This window comes from Eurosta solidaginis, chromosome 2, assembly GCF_040869045.1.
Source record: "Eurosta solidaginis isolate ZX-2024a chromosome 2, ASM4086904v1, whole genome shotgun sequence".
In the NCBI taxonomy this organism is placed as follows: Eukaryota; Metazoa; Arthropoda; class Insecta; order Diptera; family Tephritidae; genus Eurosta; species Eurosta solidaginis.
In genome coordinates this window covers 284,237,350-284,257,448 of record NC_090320.1, presented here as the reverse complement: position 1 = coordinate 284,257,448, position 20,099 = coordinate 284,237,350, and the positions used below count along the sequence as shown (strand labels likewise).

At 43.8% G+C, this 20,099-nt stretch overlaps 1 protein-coding gene across 3 annotated transcripts in view; it reads left to right on the top strand.

The window, feature by feature from the left end:
• dcma (decima) overlaps positions 1–20,099 on the top strand; it is a 214,977-nt gene that overhangs the window by 62,060 nt on the left and 132,818 nt on the right. For all 3 annotated transcript variants that reach the window (XM_067768295.1, XM_067768294.1, XM_067768292.1), the window contains exon 2: positions 3,814–3,980. In XM_067768295.1, the coding sequence (XP_067624396.1) occupies positions 3,814–3,980 (167 nt within the window). The remainder of the gene's footprint in view (positions 1–3,813; positions 3,981–20,099) is intronic.

The window sequence follows — 20,099 nt, the reverse complement described above, 5'->3', positions numbered from 1 at the left end:
TCTGCTCACTAACACACTCGCTCCAAGATGCAGTCACAAAATCAGTTTGCATTCGCGTTATTTTTCACATTTCGCTTTATGTTTGTTTATTTACAAACGTACATATACATATATGTTACATCCTATGTTATATCAACACATGCAAATTAACACATGCAAATTAACACATATCACACATACGCCCTGACATTGTTCTATATCTTTGTTTGCCTTATGGCTCACCTTTTATGTGCTCTGCTTATATAACTTCATTCGTGCCTAAATACACATACACATAATCATCAATGCATTTTTGTTTATCTGCTGCTAAGTTGCCATAATGGTGTCCATAGCTTTGGCCATTGTTTACTATATAGTTTGGCAGCTTAAGTAGAGGTTATGTTGCGAATAGAGTGGAAGGCAGTGGACTAGGCAGTCGAATGTCATATAATGAAGGAATGGTGTTCGGAGATTTTTCAAAGTTAAAAAAAAAAATGATAAAACCTTTAATATAAATAAAACTATTGTAATTTAAAGTACATGAGCTACCCGACATTGATGTGTCTAGCACATAGCTACGAGCTTAAAGTTTCTGTATCGTTTTATTAGCCGCCTTCAAGTCGCAATCAACTAAAATTCATGCATTTATAACTACACAGTAAAAATGTAACATTTTAATTTTTCATTTGCTTCAAAAGTACAAAACGATGCCCGTTGCCGCCACTCAAAAAGGTTTGACTTTTGATGAAAAGATTTGAGTGCTTACGCAGTTTTGAGCAAAGCAATAAACAAGCTTAATGATAACTAGGGTGGGCCAAGAACTGAAGGGTTGGGCAAGAATTGAACATAGGATTTCAAAGACCTGAGAAGATAATTATAAATTATTTCAAAGGTTTTGATTATTAATTTAAAAGAAGTCGCAAATGGATTCGAAGCTTTTTTTCTAAAACATCATAATACAATCGTTTACTAAACAACTGTAACTGGTTATCTGTAGTAAAACGTATCGCTATCCTATTTTATCACCCTAATACACTAACCAATATATCACTGTTAAGCTCTTACTATTGATACGTTCGTACAACCTACCCTTAGACACATAAATTACAAACATTTATTACTTTCGTAACTCAACATTGGTAGCTTTTTCATTTAACCAAAGGTAGTCTAGTTCTCTATTGAGGTAGCAAATAAATATTAATCGGATATTTTAACACATAAATTTCTGCAAATAGTGGTGTTTCGTGGTTTTGATTATGGTTATATTTACGGCTATGGTTATGGTTTTGGTTATGGTAATGGTTATGTTTGCAATTATGGTTATGGCTTTGTTTATTGTTATATTTATGGTCACGGTAGTGGTCATGGTTATGGCTATGGTTATGATAATGGTTATGGTTATGGCTAAGGTTATGGTTCTGGTCATGGTTATGGTTATGGTTACGATCATGGTTATGTTTATGGCTATGGTTATGGCTATGTTTATGGTTATGGTTATAGCTATGTTTTTATTTATGTTTCTGATAATGTTTTTGATAATGGTTATGGTTATGTTTATATTTGTTGTTACAGGTTTGGCTACACTCATGTTTACCATTATTGATAGGGTGATGGTTTTGGTTATTGTTTTGGTATTGGTTATGGTACAAAAGATTTCTCCTTCATACTGATAAGTTTTAACCAATTAGAACAGAAATAAATTGATACAACTTTTTCCTGCTCAGTCTTAAATACAACCCAAAGTCAACTGTGGTTTCCTTGCCGAATTTAAGCATAATAAATATACATTTGCCTATATTGCTAACTCGTCATTAATTAAACGTACCTTGCTTGAATTTAAATTAAGTTTTTCCCCAACGACCCCAACACAACCATTTGCAAACCACATTCAAACATTGAAATAACACTGACCTACCTTCATAGACCACCTTATTTCGCAATTTCCGCATACCCACATTTAAATTTAAGTATTTTTATACTCAGTTGAGCAGAGCTCACAGAGTATATTAACTTTGATTGCATTTTAAGATACTCATTAACACCTTTCATTTGATACCCATATCGTACAAACAAATTCTAGAGTCACCCCTGTTCCACCTTTATGGCGATATTTCGAAAAGGAGTCCACCTATAGAACTAAGGCCCACGTCCTTTTAAGATACTCATTAACACCTTTCATTTGATACCCATATCGTACAAACAAATTCTAGAGTCGCCCCTGGTCCACCTTTATGGCGATATTTCGAAAAGGCGTCCACCTATAGAACTAAGGTCCACGTCCTTTTAAGATACTCATTAACACCTTTCATTTGATACCCATATCGTACAAACAAATTCTAGAGTCACCCCTGGTCCACGTTTATGGCGATATCTCGAAAAGGCATCCACCTATAGAACTAAGACCCACGCCCTTTTAAAATACTCATTAACACCTTTCACTTGATACCCATATTGTACAAACGCATTCTAGAGTCACCCCTGGTCCACGTTTATGGCGATATCTCGAAAAGGCATCCACCTATAAAACTAAGGCTCACTCCTTTTTAAAATAATCATTAAAACCTTTCATTTGATACCCATATCGTACAAACAAATTCTAGAGTCACCCCTGGTCCACGTTTATGGCGATATTTCGAAAAGGCGTCCACCTATAGAACTAAGGCACACGTCCTTTTAAGATACTCATTAACACCTTTCATTTGATACCCATATCGTACAAACAAATTCTAGAGTCACCCCTGGTCCACGTTTATGGCGATATCTCGAAAAGGCATCCACCTATAGAACTAAGGCCTGCGCCCTTTTAAAAAACTCATTAACACCTTTCATTTGATACCCATATCGTACAAACAAATTCTAGAGTCACCCCTGGTCCACGTTTATGGCGATATCTCGAAAAGGCATCCACCTATAGAACTAAGACCCACGTCCTTTTAAAATACTCATTAACACCTTTCACTTGATACCCATATTGTACAAACGCATTCTAGAGTCACCCCTAATCCACGTTTAAGGCGATATCTCGAAAAGGCATCCACCTATAGAACTAAGGCCTACGCCCTTTTAAAATTATCATTAACACATTTCATTTGATACCCATATCGTACAAACAAATTCTCGAGTCAGGCCTGGTCCACCTTTATGGCGATATCCCTAAATGGCGTCCATCTATAGATCTATGGCCCACTTCCTCTTAAAATACTCTTTAATACCTTCCATTTGATAGACATGTCATACAAACACATTCCAGGGTTACCCTAGGTTCCTTTTACAACATGGTGATTTCCTTTACTTTGTCTCCACAGCTCTCAACTGAGTATGTAATGTTCGGTTACATCCGAACTTAGCCTTCCTTACTTGTTTTTTTGTTACTATCATTTGTCCTTTTAGGTCCACACGCATAGAATACATTTTGTGAATTTATGTGTGCTAGAATATTAAAACTGCTTTAGATATTTATGTGCGACACTCAAATGTATCAATTTTGTTGGCTTAAAGTATGCAAGTATTCTACATGATGCTGTTGTTGTTGTTTTTCAGTACTCTTTTAGTAAACAACTATATGTGATAATTTAAATTTAGTAGGTTAGTCATACTATGTGCTTTAGCAATTCCAAAAGCCAATTTAATTAATATTTAAATGGCTCTTATGTGAATGGACTCAAGCTCGTAAATTTATGAGTTTCATTTGAGTTTTGTTTAAGAATTAATGTTTAGTGCTGCGGCGTTATTTTCATTTGGCAGGCTGCAGTGCCTGTTACATCTACATAAATAATTTTCGTACTACTTTATGCGCTCATTCTCACTCTCCCTTCTACTTTGTTTACGTTACAGCTTATTGTGGATATCAACAGCCATGTGGCGCTCTTTCGTGATATGTTAATACATGTTGGCCAGGCAAAAGACTGTCCCGAATTGCGGGAGAAAATTCGCAAGTTACGTAGAACATGTGTGGAGGCGTGTAAACATACAGGACAAATAATACTGCCGCAGGTAAAAAGGTGAGTGCTCTAGAAGAATAACATTGTAACCAAACACAGTATATTCAAATTAAAAAAACCAAAATTAAAAGCAAAAGCAAGTTAGGAAGGTTAAGTTCGGGTGTAACCGAACGTTACAGACTCAGCTGAGAGCTATAGAGACAAAATAAGGGAAAATCACCAGGTAGGAAAATGAACCTAGGGTAACCCTGGAATGTGTTTGTATGACATGTGTATCAAATGGAAGGTATTAAAGAGTGTTTTAAGAGGGAGTGGGCCATATTTCTATAGGTGGATGCCATTTAGTGATATCGCCATAAAGATGGACCAGGGGTGACGCTAGAATTTGTTTTTACGATATGGGTATCAAATTAAATGTATTAATGAGGGTTCTAAAAGGGAGTAGCCCTTAGTTGTATATGTGAAGGAGTTTTCGAGATATCGACCAAAATGTGGTCCAGGCTGACCCAGAACATCATCTGTCGGGTACCGCTAATTTATTTATATACTAGCCTTTACCCGCGGCCCCGTCCGCAAGGAGAAAATAAAATATATCGGCTATTCACGTTAGCCTGCTTATCAAGTTATCTGTTTAAAAATTATTTTTGTCAATGTATTTTATTTTTGTAATAGAGTAAAAAAAAATAATTAAATGAGCTGATAAACTGAAAGGCACGCTTACTTGAACAGTACAATACAGTTTTTGCGAATTAAACAAAAAAATAAATTTTGTTTTTAAGTTAAATTAATTAATTGATATGACAGGGGTGAAGGAATTACTATTCATATAACAAAGAAGCGAAACTACAATTAGCTAAAACCAAAGAGAAGAATAGAGGAAAATAATGTTGCTTTTTGGGTATTTAGTTGGTTAAAATATTATAAAAAGTATAATTATAGTTATTACAGTTCATTACAGGATTCATTTAAAAAAACCAAAAAACATAGAACGAAAAAGTTGTGTTAGATTTTAAAGATAAAACATACCGAATTTTAATTACGAATAATTTGCAGCGAATCCATGGCCATAAAAGCTCATAATTTAAAAAGGCATGTGTGTTGAACTACAGGTTTCGAAGAGTCCGAATAAATCTCGAAAACCATCCAGATATGATCCTTTAGGGATCTCCAAATAATCCCGAAATAGTTCCGAAACGACCCTGACGGGATACCGAACGGATCCCGAAAACTATCCAAAAATGATGCCGCAAGGGTTCCAATGATCCCGAAATTATACCGAGAAAGTTCCGAAATGACCCTAACGGAATACAGGACGTATCCCGAAAACCATCCAGAAATGATGCCGGAAGGGTCCCCAAATTACTCCGAAAAGTCCCGAAATTACCCTGACGGGGCCCCGAAAAACATACAGTAATAATCCCGAAAAAGTCCCGAAATTACCTGACGGGGTCCCGAAAACCATACAGTAATGGTCCCGGCAGGGTCAAGAAAAGATCCAAAATAGTCCCCACAAAAGTCCCGAAGTGACCATGACATGATCTCAGACTGATCTCGAAAACCATCCCGAGAGCTATCCAGAAATGATGTCGGAAGGGTTCCCAAATTATCCCTGAATAGTCCCGAAATAACCCTGACGCGATCCCGAAAACCATCCAGAAATGAATCAGGAAGGATCCCCAAATGATCCCGGAATAGTGCCAAAAATGTTCCGAAATGGCCGTGATGGGATCCCGGACGGATGCTGAAATGATCTCAGAAGTGTCCCCAAATGATGTTGTAATAGTGAAGAAAAAGTCACGAAATTACCCCGTCGGGATCCCGGACGGATTCCGAAAACCATCCCGAAATGATCCCGAAAGGATCCTCAAATTATCCCGAAAAAATCACTTACGAATCCCAGAAATCATCCAGATGTGACCCTTAAATAGTCCCCAAATGATTCCGAAATGACCCTGACAAGATTCCAGATTGATCCCGAATGCCCTGCAGAACTGATGCCGGCAAACTCTTCAAATGATCCCGAAATAATCCAGAAAAAGTCACGAAATAAACCAGACGGTATTCCGAAAACCCTCCAGAAAGGATTCCTGAAGGGCCTCAAATTTTCCCGAAAAAGTTCCAATAAAGTTCCCAAATAACCGCGACGGGATCCCGGACGGATCCCGAAAGCTATCCACAAATGATGCCGGAATGGTCCCCAAATGATCCCATATTAGCCTCGAAAATGTCCCGAAATGAACCCGATGGGATCCCGGGCGGATCCCGAAAACCATCAATAAATTATGCAGGAAGATACCCCTAATGATCGCGAAACCCATCCAGAAATGATGCCGAAAGGGTACCCAAATGATCGCGAAATAGTCCCGAAATGATCCCGGAATAGCCCCGAAAATATCCCAAAATAACCCCGACGAGATCCCGGACGGATCCCGAAAACTATACAGAAATTATCCCGGAAGGGTCCCAAAATGATCCCGAGATAGTCCCAAAATGACAACGGCGGGATCCCGGACGGATCCCGAAAACCATCCAAAAATGATGCCGAAAGGGTCCCCAAATCATACCGTATTAGTCGAGAAAAAGTCCCAAAATGACCCCGAAGGGATCCCGGACGGATCCCGAAAACCATTCAGAAATGATGCAGGAAGATACCCCTAATGATCCCGAAATAGCCCCGAAATTGCCCGACGTGATTCCGGACGGATCCCTAAAACCATCCAGTAATGATTACGGAAGGGTCCCCAAATCATACCGTATTAGTCGAGAAAAAGTCCCAAAATGACCCCGAAGGGATCCCGGACGGATCCCGAAAACCATCCGAAAATGATCCCGAAATAGTCCCGAATAAGTTCCGAAATTACCCCGACAGCATTCCGGACGGATCCCGAAAACCATCCAGAAATGATGCCGGAAGGAACCCAAATGGTCCCGAAATTACCCCGACGGGATCCCGGACGGATACCGAAACCCATCCAGAAATGATGCCGGTAAGTACCCCAAATGATCCCGAAATGACCCTGACGGGATCCCGGACGGATCCCGAAAACCATCCAGAAATGATGCCGAAAGGGTCCCCAAATCATACCGTATTAGTCGAGAAAAAGTCCCAAAATGGCCCCGAAGGGATCCCGGACGGATCCCGAAAACCATTCAGAAATGATGCAGGAAGATACCCCGTAATGATCCCGAAATAGCCCCGAAATTGCCCGAAAACTATACAGAAGTTATTCCGGAAGGGCCCCAAAATGATCCCGAGATAGTCCCAAAATAACCCCGGCGGGATCCCGGACGGATCCCGAAAACCATCGAGAAATGATCCGGGAAGGGTCTCGATATGACCCTAACGGGATTACAACTAAGGTGAAGCTAATTATAAAACCAGGTTAATAAGGCAGCAGGCGCGTTGGAGCGAATGAAGAGCTACATAGAAACATACAGGTAAAGCTAATAAACGCATGCTAATCAATACAATTGAAGGAGGGAGGATGGCGAGAGGAGAAGGAGAGGACCACTGATCGTTTTTCCAAATTGTTTAGATCTCGATCTGTATGTGCCAGATACCAAAAACTATTGATTCAGGAGAAAATTTAAATTGAGTTGTAACAGTTTATAGATTTTACACCAGAGCGGTAGAGAAGGGGGGTGAGGAGGCGGAGGGTTTCACTGCTCGCTTTGTAAGCCCTCGACTTATTGCACCCATTGAGTCTGTAATATTGGTGAAGGCCAGTATACGTAAAGTTATAATGTGTAAAAATTATTAAAAAGTAATTGTTTGAAGGGGTCATGGGACCCCCACACCCCTTTCCATGCTCGAAAAAAATTTCGCTAGTAGACTATTGTCTGAGTCCCAAATTTCATCAAAATCCGTGTAGCCGTTCTGGCGTGATTCAGTCACAAAGACGAAAAAATATAATAATTAAATTATAGCTGTTTCTAGGGGCCGGGGACCTCCCCCCTTTTGAAAAATATATAGCTAGTAGATCCTTCTAGACTACTGGCTATATGTGTGCAAAACCTCATCCAAATCCGTCCAGCCGTTCTTGCGTGATTGAGTCACAAAGACAAACGTCTGGACAAACATCCAAACATCTAAACATCCAAACTTTGCCATTTATAATATACTTGCCTTTACCCGCTGCCCCGTCCGCAAGGAGAAAATGAAATATGTGGGCTATTCACGTTAGCCTGCTTATAAAGTTATCTGTTTAAAATTTTTTTCTGTCTAATGCATTTTATTTTTGTAATTGAGTAAAAAAAAGAACTTTATGAGCTGATAACCTGATAGGATCCCAAAATGATAACGAAATTATCCAGAAAAGGCCACGAAATGACCCCGACGCTATCGCGGACGGATCCCGAAAACCATCCAGAAACGCCCCGGAAGTGTTTCCAAAAGTTCCCGAAGTAGTCCCAAAAAACCCGAAATGACAACGACACGATTCTAGACTTATCCAGATAACCACACAGAAATGATGCCTGAAGGGTACCAAATTGATCCGGAAATAGTCCCGAAAAAGTTCCGAAATTACCCTGACGGGCTCCCGGACGGATCTCAGAAACCATCCAGAAAATATCCAGGAAGGGTCCCTAAATTATCCCGACTAACTCCAGAAAAAGTTCCGAAATGGCTCCGAGGGGATCCACGATGGATCGCGAAAACCATACAGAAATGATTCCGGAAGGATTCCAAAATGATCCCGAAATAGTCCGGAATTGACCCAGATGGGATCCCGCACAGATCCAGAAATGATCCCGGAAGGGTGCAAAAACTATCCCGGAAAAGTAACAAAACATCCCGAAATGGCTCCTACGGCATCCCGGACGGATCCAGAAATGATCTCGGAAGGGTCCCCAAATGATCCCAAAATGGTCCCCAAATGACTCTGATGGATCCGGCAAACCATCAAGAAATTATGCCGAAAGGGTCCCAAAATGATCCCGAAATAATATAGAAAAAGTCACGAAACGACCCCTAGAGGATCCCCAAATGATCCCGTATTAGCCCCGAAAAGGTCCCGAAATAACCCCGACGGGATCCCGGACAAATCCCGAAAACCATCCAGAAATGATGCCGGAAGGAATCCCAAATGATTCCGTAAAAGTCCCGCATTGATTCCGACGGGATCCCGAACGGATACCGAAAATCATCCAGAAGTGACGCCGGAAAGGTCCTCAAATGATCACCTAATAGTCCCGAAATGACCCTTAAGGGGTCATGGACGGATCCCATAAACCATCCAGAAATGATCCCGATATATTCCCGAAGGAGTCCCGAAATGACCCTGACGGTATCTCGAACGCACCCCTAAATGACCCTGACGGGATCCCGGACAGAACCCGAAATCCATCCAGAAATGACCTTGGGAGGGACCCCAAATGATCCCGAAAAAGTCCCGCAATGATTCCGAGGGGATCCTGATCGGATACCGATAACCATCCAGAAGTGATGCCGGAAAGGTCCTCAAATGATCACCTAATACCAAAATGACCCTGACGGCATCCCGGACTGATCCCAAAATCCATCCAGAAATGATCTTGGGAAGGTCCCAAAATTATCCCGAAATAGTCTCGGAAAAGTTCAGAAATTACCCTGACGGGTTCCCGGACGAATCCTGAAAGCCATCTCTAAATGATCCCGAAAAAGTCCCGAAATGACCCTGACTGGACCCCGAAAGGATCCCGAAAACTATCCAGAAATGATGCCGGAAATGTCCTCAAATGATCACCTAATAGTTCCGAAAAGACCCTGACGGGATCCCGAACGGATCCCGACAACTATCTAGAAATGATGCCGAAAGGGCCCGCAAATGATCCCGTATTAGTCGAGAAAAAGTCCCGAAATGAACCCGACGGAATGCCGGACGAATCCCAAAAACCAGCCAGAAATGATGCCGGAAGGGACACCAAATGATCCCGAAAAAGTCCCGCAATAATTCCGACGGGATCCTGAGCGGATACCGAAAACCATCCAGAAGTGATGCCGAAAAGGTCCTCAAATGATCACCTAATAGTCCCAAAATGACCCTGACGGCATCCCGGACAGATCCCGAAATCCATCCAGAAATGATCTTGGGAGGGTCCCAAAATTATCCCGAAATAGTCTGGGAAAAGTCCAGAAATTACCCTGACGGATACCCGACGAATCCTGAAAACTAATCTTAAATGATGCCGAAAAAGTCCCGAAATGACCCTGATGGGACCCGGAAAGGATCCCGAAAACTAACCAGAAATGATGCCGGAAAGGTCCTCAAATGATCTCCCAATAGTTCCGAAAAGACCCTGACGGGATCCCGAACGGATCCCGACAACTATCCAGAAATGATACCGAAATGACCCCGACGGGATGCCGGACGAATCCCAAAAACCATCCAGAAATGATTTTGGAAGGGACCCCAATGATCCCGAAAAAGTCCCGCAATTATTCCGACGGGAATCTGAACGGATACCGAAAACCATCCAGAAGTGATGCCGGAACGGTCCTCAAATGCTCACCCAATAGTCCCAAAATGACCCTGAGGGCATCCCGGACAAATCCCGAAATCCATCCAGAAATGATCTTGGGAAGGTCCCAAAATGATCCCGAAATAGTCTCGGAAAAGTCCAGAAATTACCCTGACGGGTTCCCGGACGAATCCTGAAATGATTCCGAAAAAGCCCCGAAATGACCCTGACGGGATCCCGAAAGGATTCCAAAAACTATCCAGAAATGATGCCGGAAAGGTCCTCAAATGATCCCCTAATAGTTCCGAAATGACCGTGACGGGATCCCGAACGGATCCCGACAACTATCCAGAAATTATGACGAAAGGGTCCGCAAATGATCCCGTATTAGTCGAGAAAAAGTCCCGAAATGACCCCGACGGGATCCCGGACGAATCCCAAAAAACCATCCAGAAATGATGCCGGTAGGTATCCCAAATGATCCCGAAATAATCCCGAAATGACCTCGTCGGCATCCCGGACGGATACCGAAAATTATCCAGAAATGATGCCGGAAAGGTCCACAAATGATCCCCTAATAGTCCCGAAATTACCCTGATGGGATCCCGGACGGATCCCGAAAACCATCCAGAAATGATGCCGGAAGAGCCCCCAAATGATCCCGAAAAAGTCCCCAAATGACCCCGACGATATCCCGGACGGATCCCGAAAACCATCCAGAAATGATGCCGGAAGAGCCCCCAAATGATCTCGAAAAAGTCCCAAATGACCCCGACGAGATCCCGCACGGATCCCGAAAACCATCCAGAAATGATGCCGGAAGAGCCCCAAATGATCCCGAAAAAGTCCCCAAATGACCCCGACATACTCCAGAAAAGGTTCCGAAATGGCTCTGAGGGAATCAACGACGGATCGCGAAAACCATACAGAAATGATTCCGGAAGGATCCCAAAATGATCCCGAAATAGTCCGGAAATGACCCAGATGGGATCCCGCACAGATCCAGAAATGATCCCGGAAGAGTCCAAAAACTATCCCGGAAAAGTAACAAAAAATCCCGAAATGGCTCCTACGGCATCCCGGACGGATCCAGAAATAATCTCGGAAGAGTCCCCAAATGATCCCAAAATGGTCCCGAAATGACCCTGATGGATCCGGCAAACCATCAAGAAATTATGCCGGAAGGGTCCCCAAATGATCCCGAAATAAAACAGAAAAAGTCACGAAACGACCCCTAGAGGATCCCCAAATGTTCCGTATAAGCCCCAAAAAAGTCCCAAAATGACCCTGACGGGATCCTGAAAGGATTCCGAAAACAATACAGAAATGATGCCGGAAAGGTCCTCAAATGATCCCCTAATAGTCCCGAAATGACCGTGACGGGATCCCGACAACTATCCAGAAATGATGCCGAAAGGGTCCGCAAATGATTCCGTATTAGTCGAAAAAAAGTCCCGAAAGGACCACGACGGGATCCCGGGCGAATCCCAAAAACCATCCAGAAATGATGCCGGTAGGTACCCAAATGATCCCGAAATAGTCCCGAAATGGCCTCGTCGGCATCCCGGACGGATCCCGAAAATTATCCAGAAATGATGCCGGAAAGGTTCCCAAATGATCCCCTAATAGTCCCGAAATTACCCTAATGGGATCCCGGACGGATCCCGAAAACCATCCAGAAATGATGCCGAAAGGGTTCCCAAATGATCCCGTATTAGTCGCGAAAAAGTCCCGAAAAGACCCCGACGGGATCCCGGACGGATCCCGAAAACCATCCAGAAATGATGCCGAAAGGGTTCCCAAATGATCCCGTATTAGTCGCGAAAAAGTCCCGAAATGACCCCGACGGGATCCCGGACGGATCTCGAAAACCATCCAGAAATGATGCCGGAAGGGACACCAAATGATCCCGAAAAAGTCCCGCAATTATTCCGACGGGTTCCTGAACGAATAGCGAAAACCATCCAGAAGTGATGCCGGAAAGGTCCTCAAATGATCACCTAATAGTCCCAAAATGACCCTGACGGCATCCCGAACAGATCCCGAAATCCATCCAGAAATGATCTTGGGAGGGTCCCAAAATTGTCCCGAAATAATCTCGGAAAAGTCCAGAAATTACCCTGACGGGATTCCGGACGAATCCTGAAAACCAATCTTAAATGATGCCGAAAAAGTCCCGAAATGACCCTGATGAGACCCGGAAAGGATCCCGAAAACTAACCAGAAATGATGCCGGAAAGGTCCTCAAATGATCTCCCAATAGTTCCGAAAAGACCCTGACGGGATCCCGAACGGATGCCGACAACTATCCAGAAATGATACCGAAAGGGCCCGCAAATGATCCCGTATTAGTCGAGAAAAAGTCCCGAAATGACCCCGACGGGATGCCGGACGAATCCCAAAAACCATCCAGAAATGATGTCGGAAGGGGCCCCAATGATCCCGAAAAAGTCCCGAACGGATCCCGACAACTATCCAGAAATTATGCCGAAAGGGTCCGCAAATGATCCCGTATTAGTCGAGAAAAAGTCCCGAAATAACCCTGACGGGATCCCGCACGAATCCCAAAAACCATCCAGAAATGATGCCGGTAGGTATACCAAATGATCCCGAAATAATCCCGAAATGACCTCGTCGGCATCCCGGACGGATACCGAAAATTATCCAGAAATGATGCCGGAAAGGTCCACAAATGATCCCCTAATAGTCCCGAAATTACCCTGATGGGATCCCGGACGGATTCCGAAAACCATCCAGAAATGATGCCGAAAGGGTTCCCAAATGATCCCGTATTAGTCGCGAAAAAGTACCGAAATGACCCCGACGGCATCCCGGACGGATCCCGAAAACCATCCAGAAATGATGCCGGAAGAGCCCCAAATGATCCCGAAAAGGTCCCAAATGACCACGACGAGATCCCGGACGGATACCGAAAACCATCCAGAAATGATGCCTTTAGGTACCCCAAATGATCCCGAAATAGTCCCGAAATGACCCCGTCCGGATCCCGGACGGATCCCAAAAACTATCCAGAAATGATGTCGAAAGGGTCCCCAAATGATCCCGTGTTAGTCGAGAAAAAGTTCCGAAATTACCCCGAAGGGATCCCGGACGGATCCCGAAAACCATACAGGAATGATGCCGGAAGAGCCCCCAAATGATCCCGAAAAAGTCCCCAAATGACCCCGACATACTCCATAAAAAGTTCCGAAATGGATCCGAGGGAATCAACGACGGATCGCGAAAACCATACAGAAATGATTCCGGAAGGATCCCAAAATGATCCCGAAATAGTCCGGAAATGACCCAGATGAGATCCCGCACAGATCCAGAAATGATCCCGGAAGGATCCAAAAACTATCGCGGAAAAGTAACAAAAAATTCAGAATGACTCCTACGGCATCCCGGACGGATCCAGAAATGACCTCGGAAGGGTCCCCAAATGATCCCAAAATGGTCCCGAAATGACCCTGATGGATCCGGCAAACCATCAAGAAATTATGCCGGAAGGGTCCCAAATGATCCCGAAATAAAACAGAAAAAGTCACGAAACGACCCCCAGAGGATCCCCAAATGATCCCGTATTAGCCCCGAAATGACCGTGACGGGATCCCGATAACTATCCAGAAATGATGCCGAAATGGTTCCCAAATGATCCCGTATTAGTCGCTAAAAGTCCCGAAATTACCCCGACGGGATCCCGGACGGATCCCGAAAACTATACAGAAATGATCCCGGAAGGGTCCCAAAATGATCCCGAAATAGTCCCGGAAAAGTCCCGAAATTACCCCGGCGTAATCCCGGACCGATCCCGAAAACCATCCAGAAATGATCCCGGAAGGGTCTCGATATGACCCTTACGGGATTACAAATAAGGTGAAGCTAATTATAAAACCATGTTAATAAGGCAGCAGGCGCATTGGAGCGAATAAAAAGTTACATAGAAACATACAGGTAAAGCTAATAAAAGCGTGCTAATAAAAACAATTGCTAGTGGGCAGATGGCGGGAGTAGAGGAGAGGACCACTGATCGTTCCTCAAAAATTGTCTAGATCTCGTTCTGTATGTACCAGATACCAAAAACTATTGATTTAGGAGAAAATTTATATTGAGTTATAACAATTTATAGATTTTACACCAGAGGGAGATATAAAGGGTGCGGGCGGAGGGTGTCACTGCTTACTTTGTAAGCCCTCGACTTATTTGACCCCTTGAGTCTGTGATATTGGTGAAGGCCAGTATACGTAAAGTTATAATGTGTAAAAATTATTAAAAAGTTATTGTTTGAAGGGGTCATGGGACCCCCACACCCCTTTCCATGTTCGAAAAAAATTTCGCTAGTAGACTACTGTCTGTGTCCCAAATTTCATCAAAATCCGTTGTAGCCATTCTGGCGTGATTTAGTCGCAAAGACGAAGAAATATAATAATTAAATTATAACTGTTTCCTAGGGGGCGGAGACCACGCCCCTTTTGAAAAATATATAGCTAGTAGATCCTTCTAGACTATTGGCTATATGTGTGCAAAATTTCATCCAAATCGGTCCGGCCGTTCTTGCGTGATTGAGTCACAAAGACAAACGTCTGGACAAACATCCAAACATCCAAACATCCAAACATCTAAACATCCAGACATCCAAACTTTGCCATTTATAATATACTAGCCTTTACCCGCGGCCCCGTCCGCAAGGAGAAAATAAAATATATGTGCTATTCACGTTAGCCTGTTTATCAAGTTGCCTGTTTAAAAATTTTTTCTGTCAATGTATTTTATTTTTTAATACAGTAAAAAAAAAAAGAACTAACTGAGCTGATGGGCACGATTACATGAATAGTACAATACACTTTTTTCGAATTAAAAAAAATACATTTTGTTTCTAAGTTAAATTAATTGATATGACAGGGGTGAAAGAATTACTACTCATAGAACAAAGGAGTGAAACTACAATTAGCTAAAACCAAAAAGAAGTTTTTAAATAAAAGCAGTGTTGCTTTTTCGGGTATTTAGTTGGTTAAAATATTTAAAAAATTTTAATTATAGTTGTAATAGTTCGTTACAGGATTCATTTAAAAATAGAACGAAAAAGCTGTGATATATTAAAGATAAAACATACCGAATTTTAATTACGAATAATTTGCCGTAAATCCACGGCCACGTGTGCTGAATTAGCGGTTTCGAAGAGACCTAAAATGATTCCGGAAGTGTCCCTAAATGACACCAAATAGTCACGAAATGATGCCGACGGGATCCTTTACAAATCTCGAAAACTATCCAGAAATGATGCCGGAAGGGTCCCAAAATAATCCCGAAGTAGTCACGAAAAGTCCCGAAATGACCCTGACGGGATCCCGGACGGATCCCGAAAACCATCCAGATTTGATTCCTGAACGGTCCGCAAATGATCCCGATATAGTCCGAAAAAGTCCCGAAAAAACTCTGACGGGATCCCGGACAAATCCCGAAAATCGCCCAGAAATTATCCCGGAGGAGTCCCAAAATGATTCCGAAATAGTAGTCACGAAAAAGGCCCGAAATGACCCTGACGGGATCCCGAAAACCATCCAGAAATGACTCTGGAGGGATCCCCAAATGATCCCGGAAAAGTCCACAAACCATCCAGAATTGATCTCTGAAGGTTCCGCAAATGATCCCGAAATAGTCCCGAAAGTCACGAAAAACTCAGACCCATCCCGAAAATCATGAAGAAATTATCCTGGAAGGGTCCCAAAATTACCCCGAAATAACTCCGACGGGATCCCGGACAGATCCCGAAAATCATCCAGAACTGAGCTCTGAAACGTCCGCAAATAATCCAGAAATAGTCCGGAAAAAGTCCCGAAAAAACTCCGTCGGGATCCCGGACAGATCCCGAAAATCCCCCAGAAATTTTGCCGGAGGGGTCCCAAAATGATTCCGAAATAGTCCCGAAAAAGTCCCGAAATGACCTTGAGGGGATCCCAGACCGATACCGAAAACCATCCAGAATTGATCTCTAAAGGGTCCGCAATTTATCCCAGATAAAGTCGCGAAAAAACTACGAAGGAATCCCGAACAGATCCCGAAAATCATAGAGAAATTATCCCGGAAGGGTCCCAAAATGATCCCGAAATAGTCCCGAAAAGGCGCGAAATAACCCTGACGGGATCCCGGACGGATCCCGATAACCACCCAGAAATGATCTTTAAGGGCAACTGACCCCGAAATAGTCGTGAAAGTCCCGAAATTACCCCGACGGGATCCCGAAAACCATCCAGAAATTATCCCTGAAGGATCCCCAAATGATCCAAGAACAGTCTCGAAATTCGCTGACATTTTCCCGAAAAAGTAAAAAAATAAACCCGACGGGATCTCGGACGGATCCCGAAAACGATCCAGAAATGATGCCGGAAGGGACCCCAAATGATCCCAAAATGACACCGACGGGATCCCGGACGGATACCGAAAACCATCCAGAAATGATGCCGGCAGGTACCCCAAATTATCACGAAATAGTCCCGAAATGACCCTGACGGGATCGCGGACGGATTCCGAAAACCATCCAGAAATGATGCCGATAGGGTTCCCAAATGATCCTGCATTAGTCGAGAAAAAATTCCGAAATGACTCCGACGGGATCCCGGACGGATCCCGAAAACCATCTAGAATTGATACCGGAAGGTACCCCAAATGATGCCGAAATAATCCCGAAATGACATCGACGGGATCCCGGACGGATCCCGAAAACCATCCAGAAATGATGCCGGAGGAGACCCCAAATGATCCCGCTAAAGTCCCAAAATGACCCCGACAGGGTCCCGGACGGATCCCGTAAACCATCCAGAAATGATGCCGGAAGAGACCCCAAATGATCCCGCAAAAGTCCCAAAATGACCCCGACAGGATCCCGGACGGATCCCGTAAACCATCCAGAAATGATGTCGGAAGAGACCCCAAATGATCCCGCAAAAGTCCCAAAATGACCCCGACAGGATCCCGGACGGATCCCGAAAACCATCCAGAAATGATGCCGGGAGAGACCCCAAATGATCCCGCAAAAGTCCCAAAATGACCCCGACAGGATCCCGGACGGATCCCGTAAGCCATCCAGAAATGATGCCGGAGGAGACCCCAAATGATGCCGCTAAAGTCCCAAAATGACCCCGACAGGGTCCCGGACGGATCCCGTAAACCATCCAGAAATGATTCCGGAAGAGACCCCAAATGATCCCGCAAAAGTCCCAAAATGACGCCGACGGGATCCCGGACGGATCCCGTAAACCATCCAGAAATGATGCCGAAAGTTTCCCCAAATGATCCTGTATTAGTCGAGAAAAAGTTCCGAAATGACCCCGACGGGATCCCGGATGGATCCCGAAAACCATCTAGAAATGATGCCGGAAGGTACCCCAAATGACGCCGTAATAGTCCCGAAATGACATCGACGGAATCCCGGACGGATCCCGAAAACCATCCAGAAATGATGCCGGATGAGACCACAAATGATCCCGCAAAAGTCCCAAAATAACCCCGACAGTTTCCCGGACGGATCCCGAAAACCATCCAGAAATGATGCCGGAATGGACCCCAAATGGTCCCGAAATGACACCGACGGGATCCCGGACGGATCCCGAAAACCATCCAGAAATGATGCCGGAAGGGTCCCCAAATGATCGCGAAATAGTCCCGAAAAAGTCCCGAAATTACCCCGGCGTAATCCCGGACCGATCCCGAAAACCATCCAGAAATGATGCCGGAAGGGTCCCCAAATGATCGCGAAATAGTCCCGAAAAAGTCCCGAAATGACCCCGACGGGATCCCGGATGGATCCCGAAAACCATCTAGAAATGATGCCGGAAAGGACCCAAACTGACCCCGAAAAAGTCCCGTAATGATCCCGGAAACCATCAAGAATTTATCTCTCGAAGGTACGCAAATGACCCCGAAAGTACCCGACGGGATCCCGGACGGATCCCGAAAACCATCAAGAAATGATGCCGGAAGGGTCCCCAAATGATCGCGAAATAGTCCCGAAAAAGTCCCGAAATTACCCCGGCGTAATCCCGGACCGATCCCGAAAACCATCCAGAAATGATCCCGGAGGGTCTCGATATGACCCTTACGGGATTACAAATAAGGTGAAGCTAATTATAAAACCATGTTAATAAGGCAGCAGGCGCGTTGGAGCGAATAAAAAGTTACATAGAAACATACAGGTAAAGCTAATAAAAGCGTGCTAATAAAAACAATTGATGGAGGGCGGATGGCGGGAGTAGAGGAGAGGACCACTGATCGTTCCTCCAAAATTGTCTAGATCTCGTTCTGTATGTACCAGATACCAAAAACTATTGATTTAGGAGAAAATTTATATTGAGTTATAACAATTTATAGATTTTACACCAGAGGGGGAGATTAAGGGGGGGGGGGGGGGGGGTGGGCGGAGGGTGTCACTGCTTACTTTGTAAGCCCTCGACTAATTTGACCCCTTGAGTCTGTGATATTGGTGAAGGCCAGTATACGTAAAGTTATAATGTGTAAAAATTATAAAAAATAATTTCTCGAATTGGTCGTGGGACGCCCACCCCTCTTTCCATGTTCGAAAAAAATTTCGCTAGTAGACTACTGTCTGTGTCCCAAATTTCATCAAAATCCGTGTAGCCATTCTGGCGTGATTCAGTCGCAAAGACGAAAAAATATAATAATTAAATTATAACTGTTCCTAGGGGGCGGGGACCACGCCCCGTTTGAAAAATATATAGCTAGTAGATCCTTCTAGACTATTGGCTATATGTGTGCAAAATTTCATCCAAATCGGTCCAGCCGTTCTTGCGTTATTGAGTCACAAAAACAAACGTCTGGACAAACATCCAAACATCCAAACATCCAAACATCTTAACATCCAAACATCCAAACATCTTAACATCCAAACTTTGCCATTTATAATATACTAGCCTTTACCCGCGGCCCCGTCCGCAAGGAGAAAATGAAATATGTGGGCTATTCACGTTAGCCTGCTTATAAAGTTATCTGTTTAAAATTTTTTTTCTGTCTAATGCATTTTATTTTTGTAATTGAGTAAAAAAAAGAACTTTATGAGCTGATAACCTGATAGGATCCCAAAATGATAACGAAATTATCCAGAAAAAGCCACGAAATGACCCCGACGCTATCGCGGACGGATCCCGAAAACCATCCAGAAACGCCCCGGAAGTGTTTCCAAAAGTTCCCGAAGTAGTCCCAAAAAAACCCGAAATGACAACGACACGATTCTAGACTTATCCAGATAACCACACAGAAATGATGCCTGAAGGGTACCAAATTGATCCCGAAATAGTCCCGAAAAAGTTCCGAAATTACCCTGACGGGCTCCCGGACGGATCTCAGAAACCATCCAGAAAATATCCAGGAAGGGTCCCTAAATTATCCCGACTAACTCCAGAAAAAGTTCCGAAATGGCTCCGAGGGGATCCACGATGGATCGCGAAAACCATACAGAAATGATTCCGGAAGGATTCCAAAATGATCCCGAAATAGTCCGGAATTGACCCAGATGGGATCCCGCACAGATCCAAAAATGATCCCGGAAGGGTGCAAAAACTATCCCGGAAAAGTAACAAAAAATCCCGAAATGGCTCCTACGGCATCCCGGACGGATCCAGAAATGATCTCGGAAGGGTCCCCAAATGATCCCAAAATGGTCCCGAAATGACCCTGATGGATCCGGCAAACCATCAAGAAATTATGCCGAAAGGGTCCCAAAAT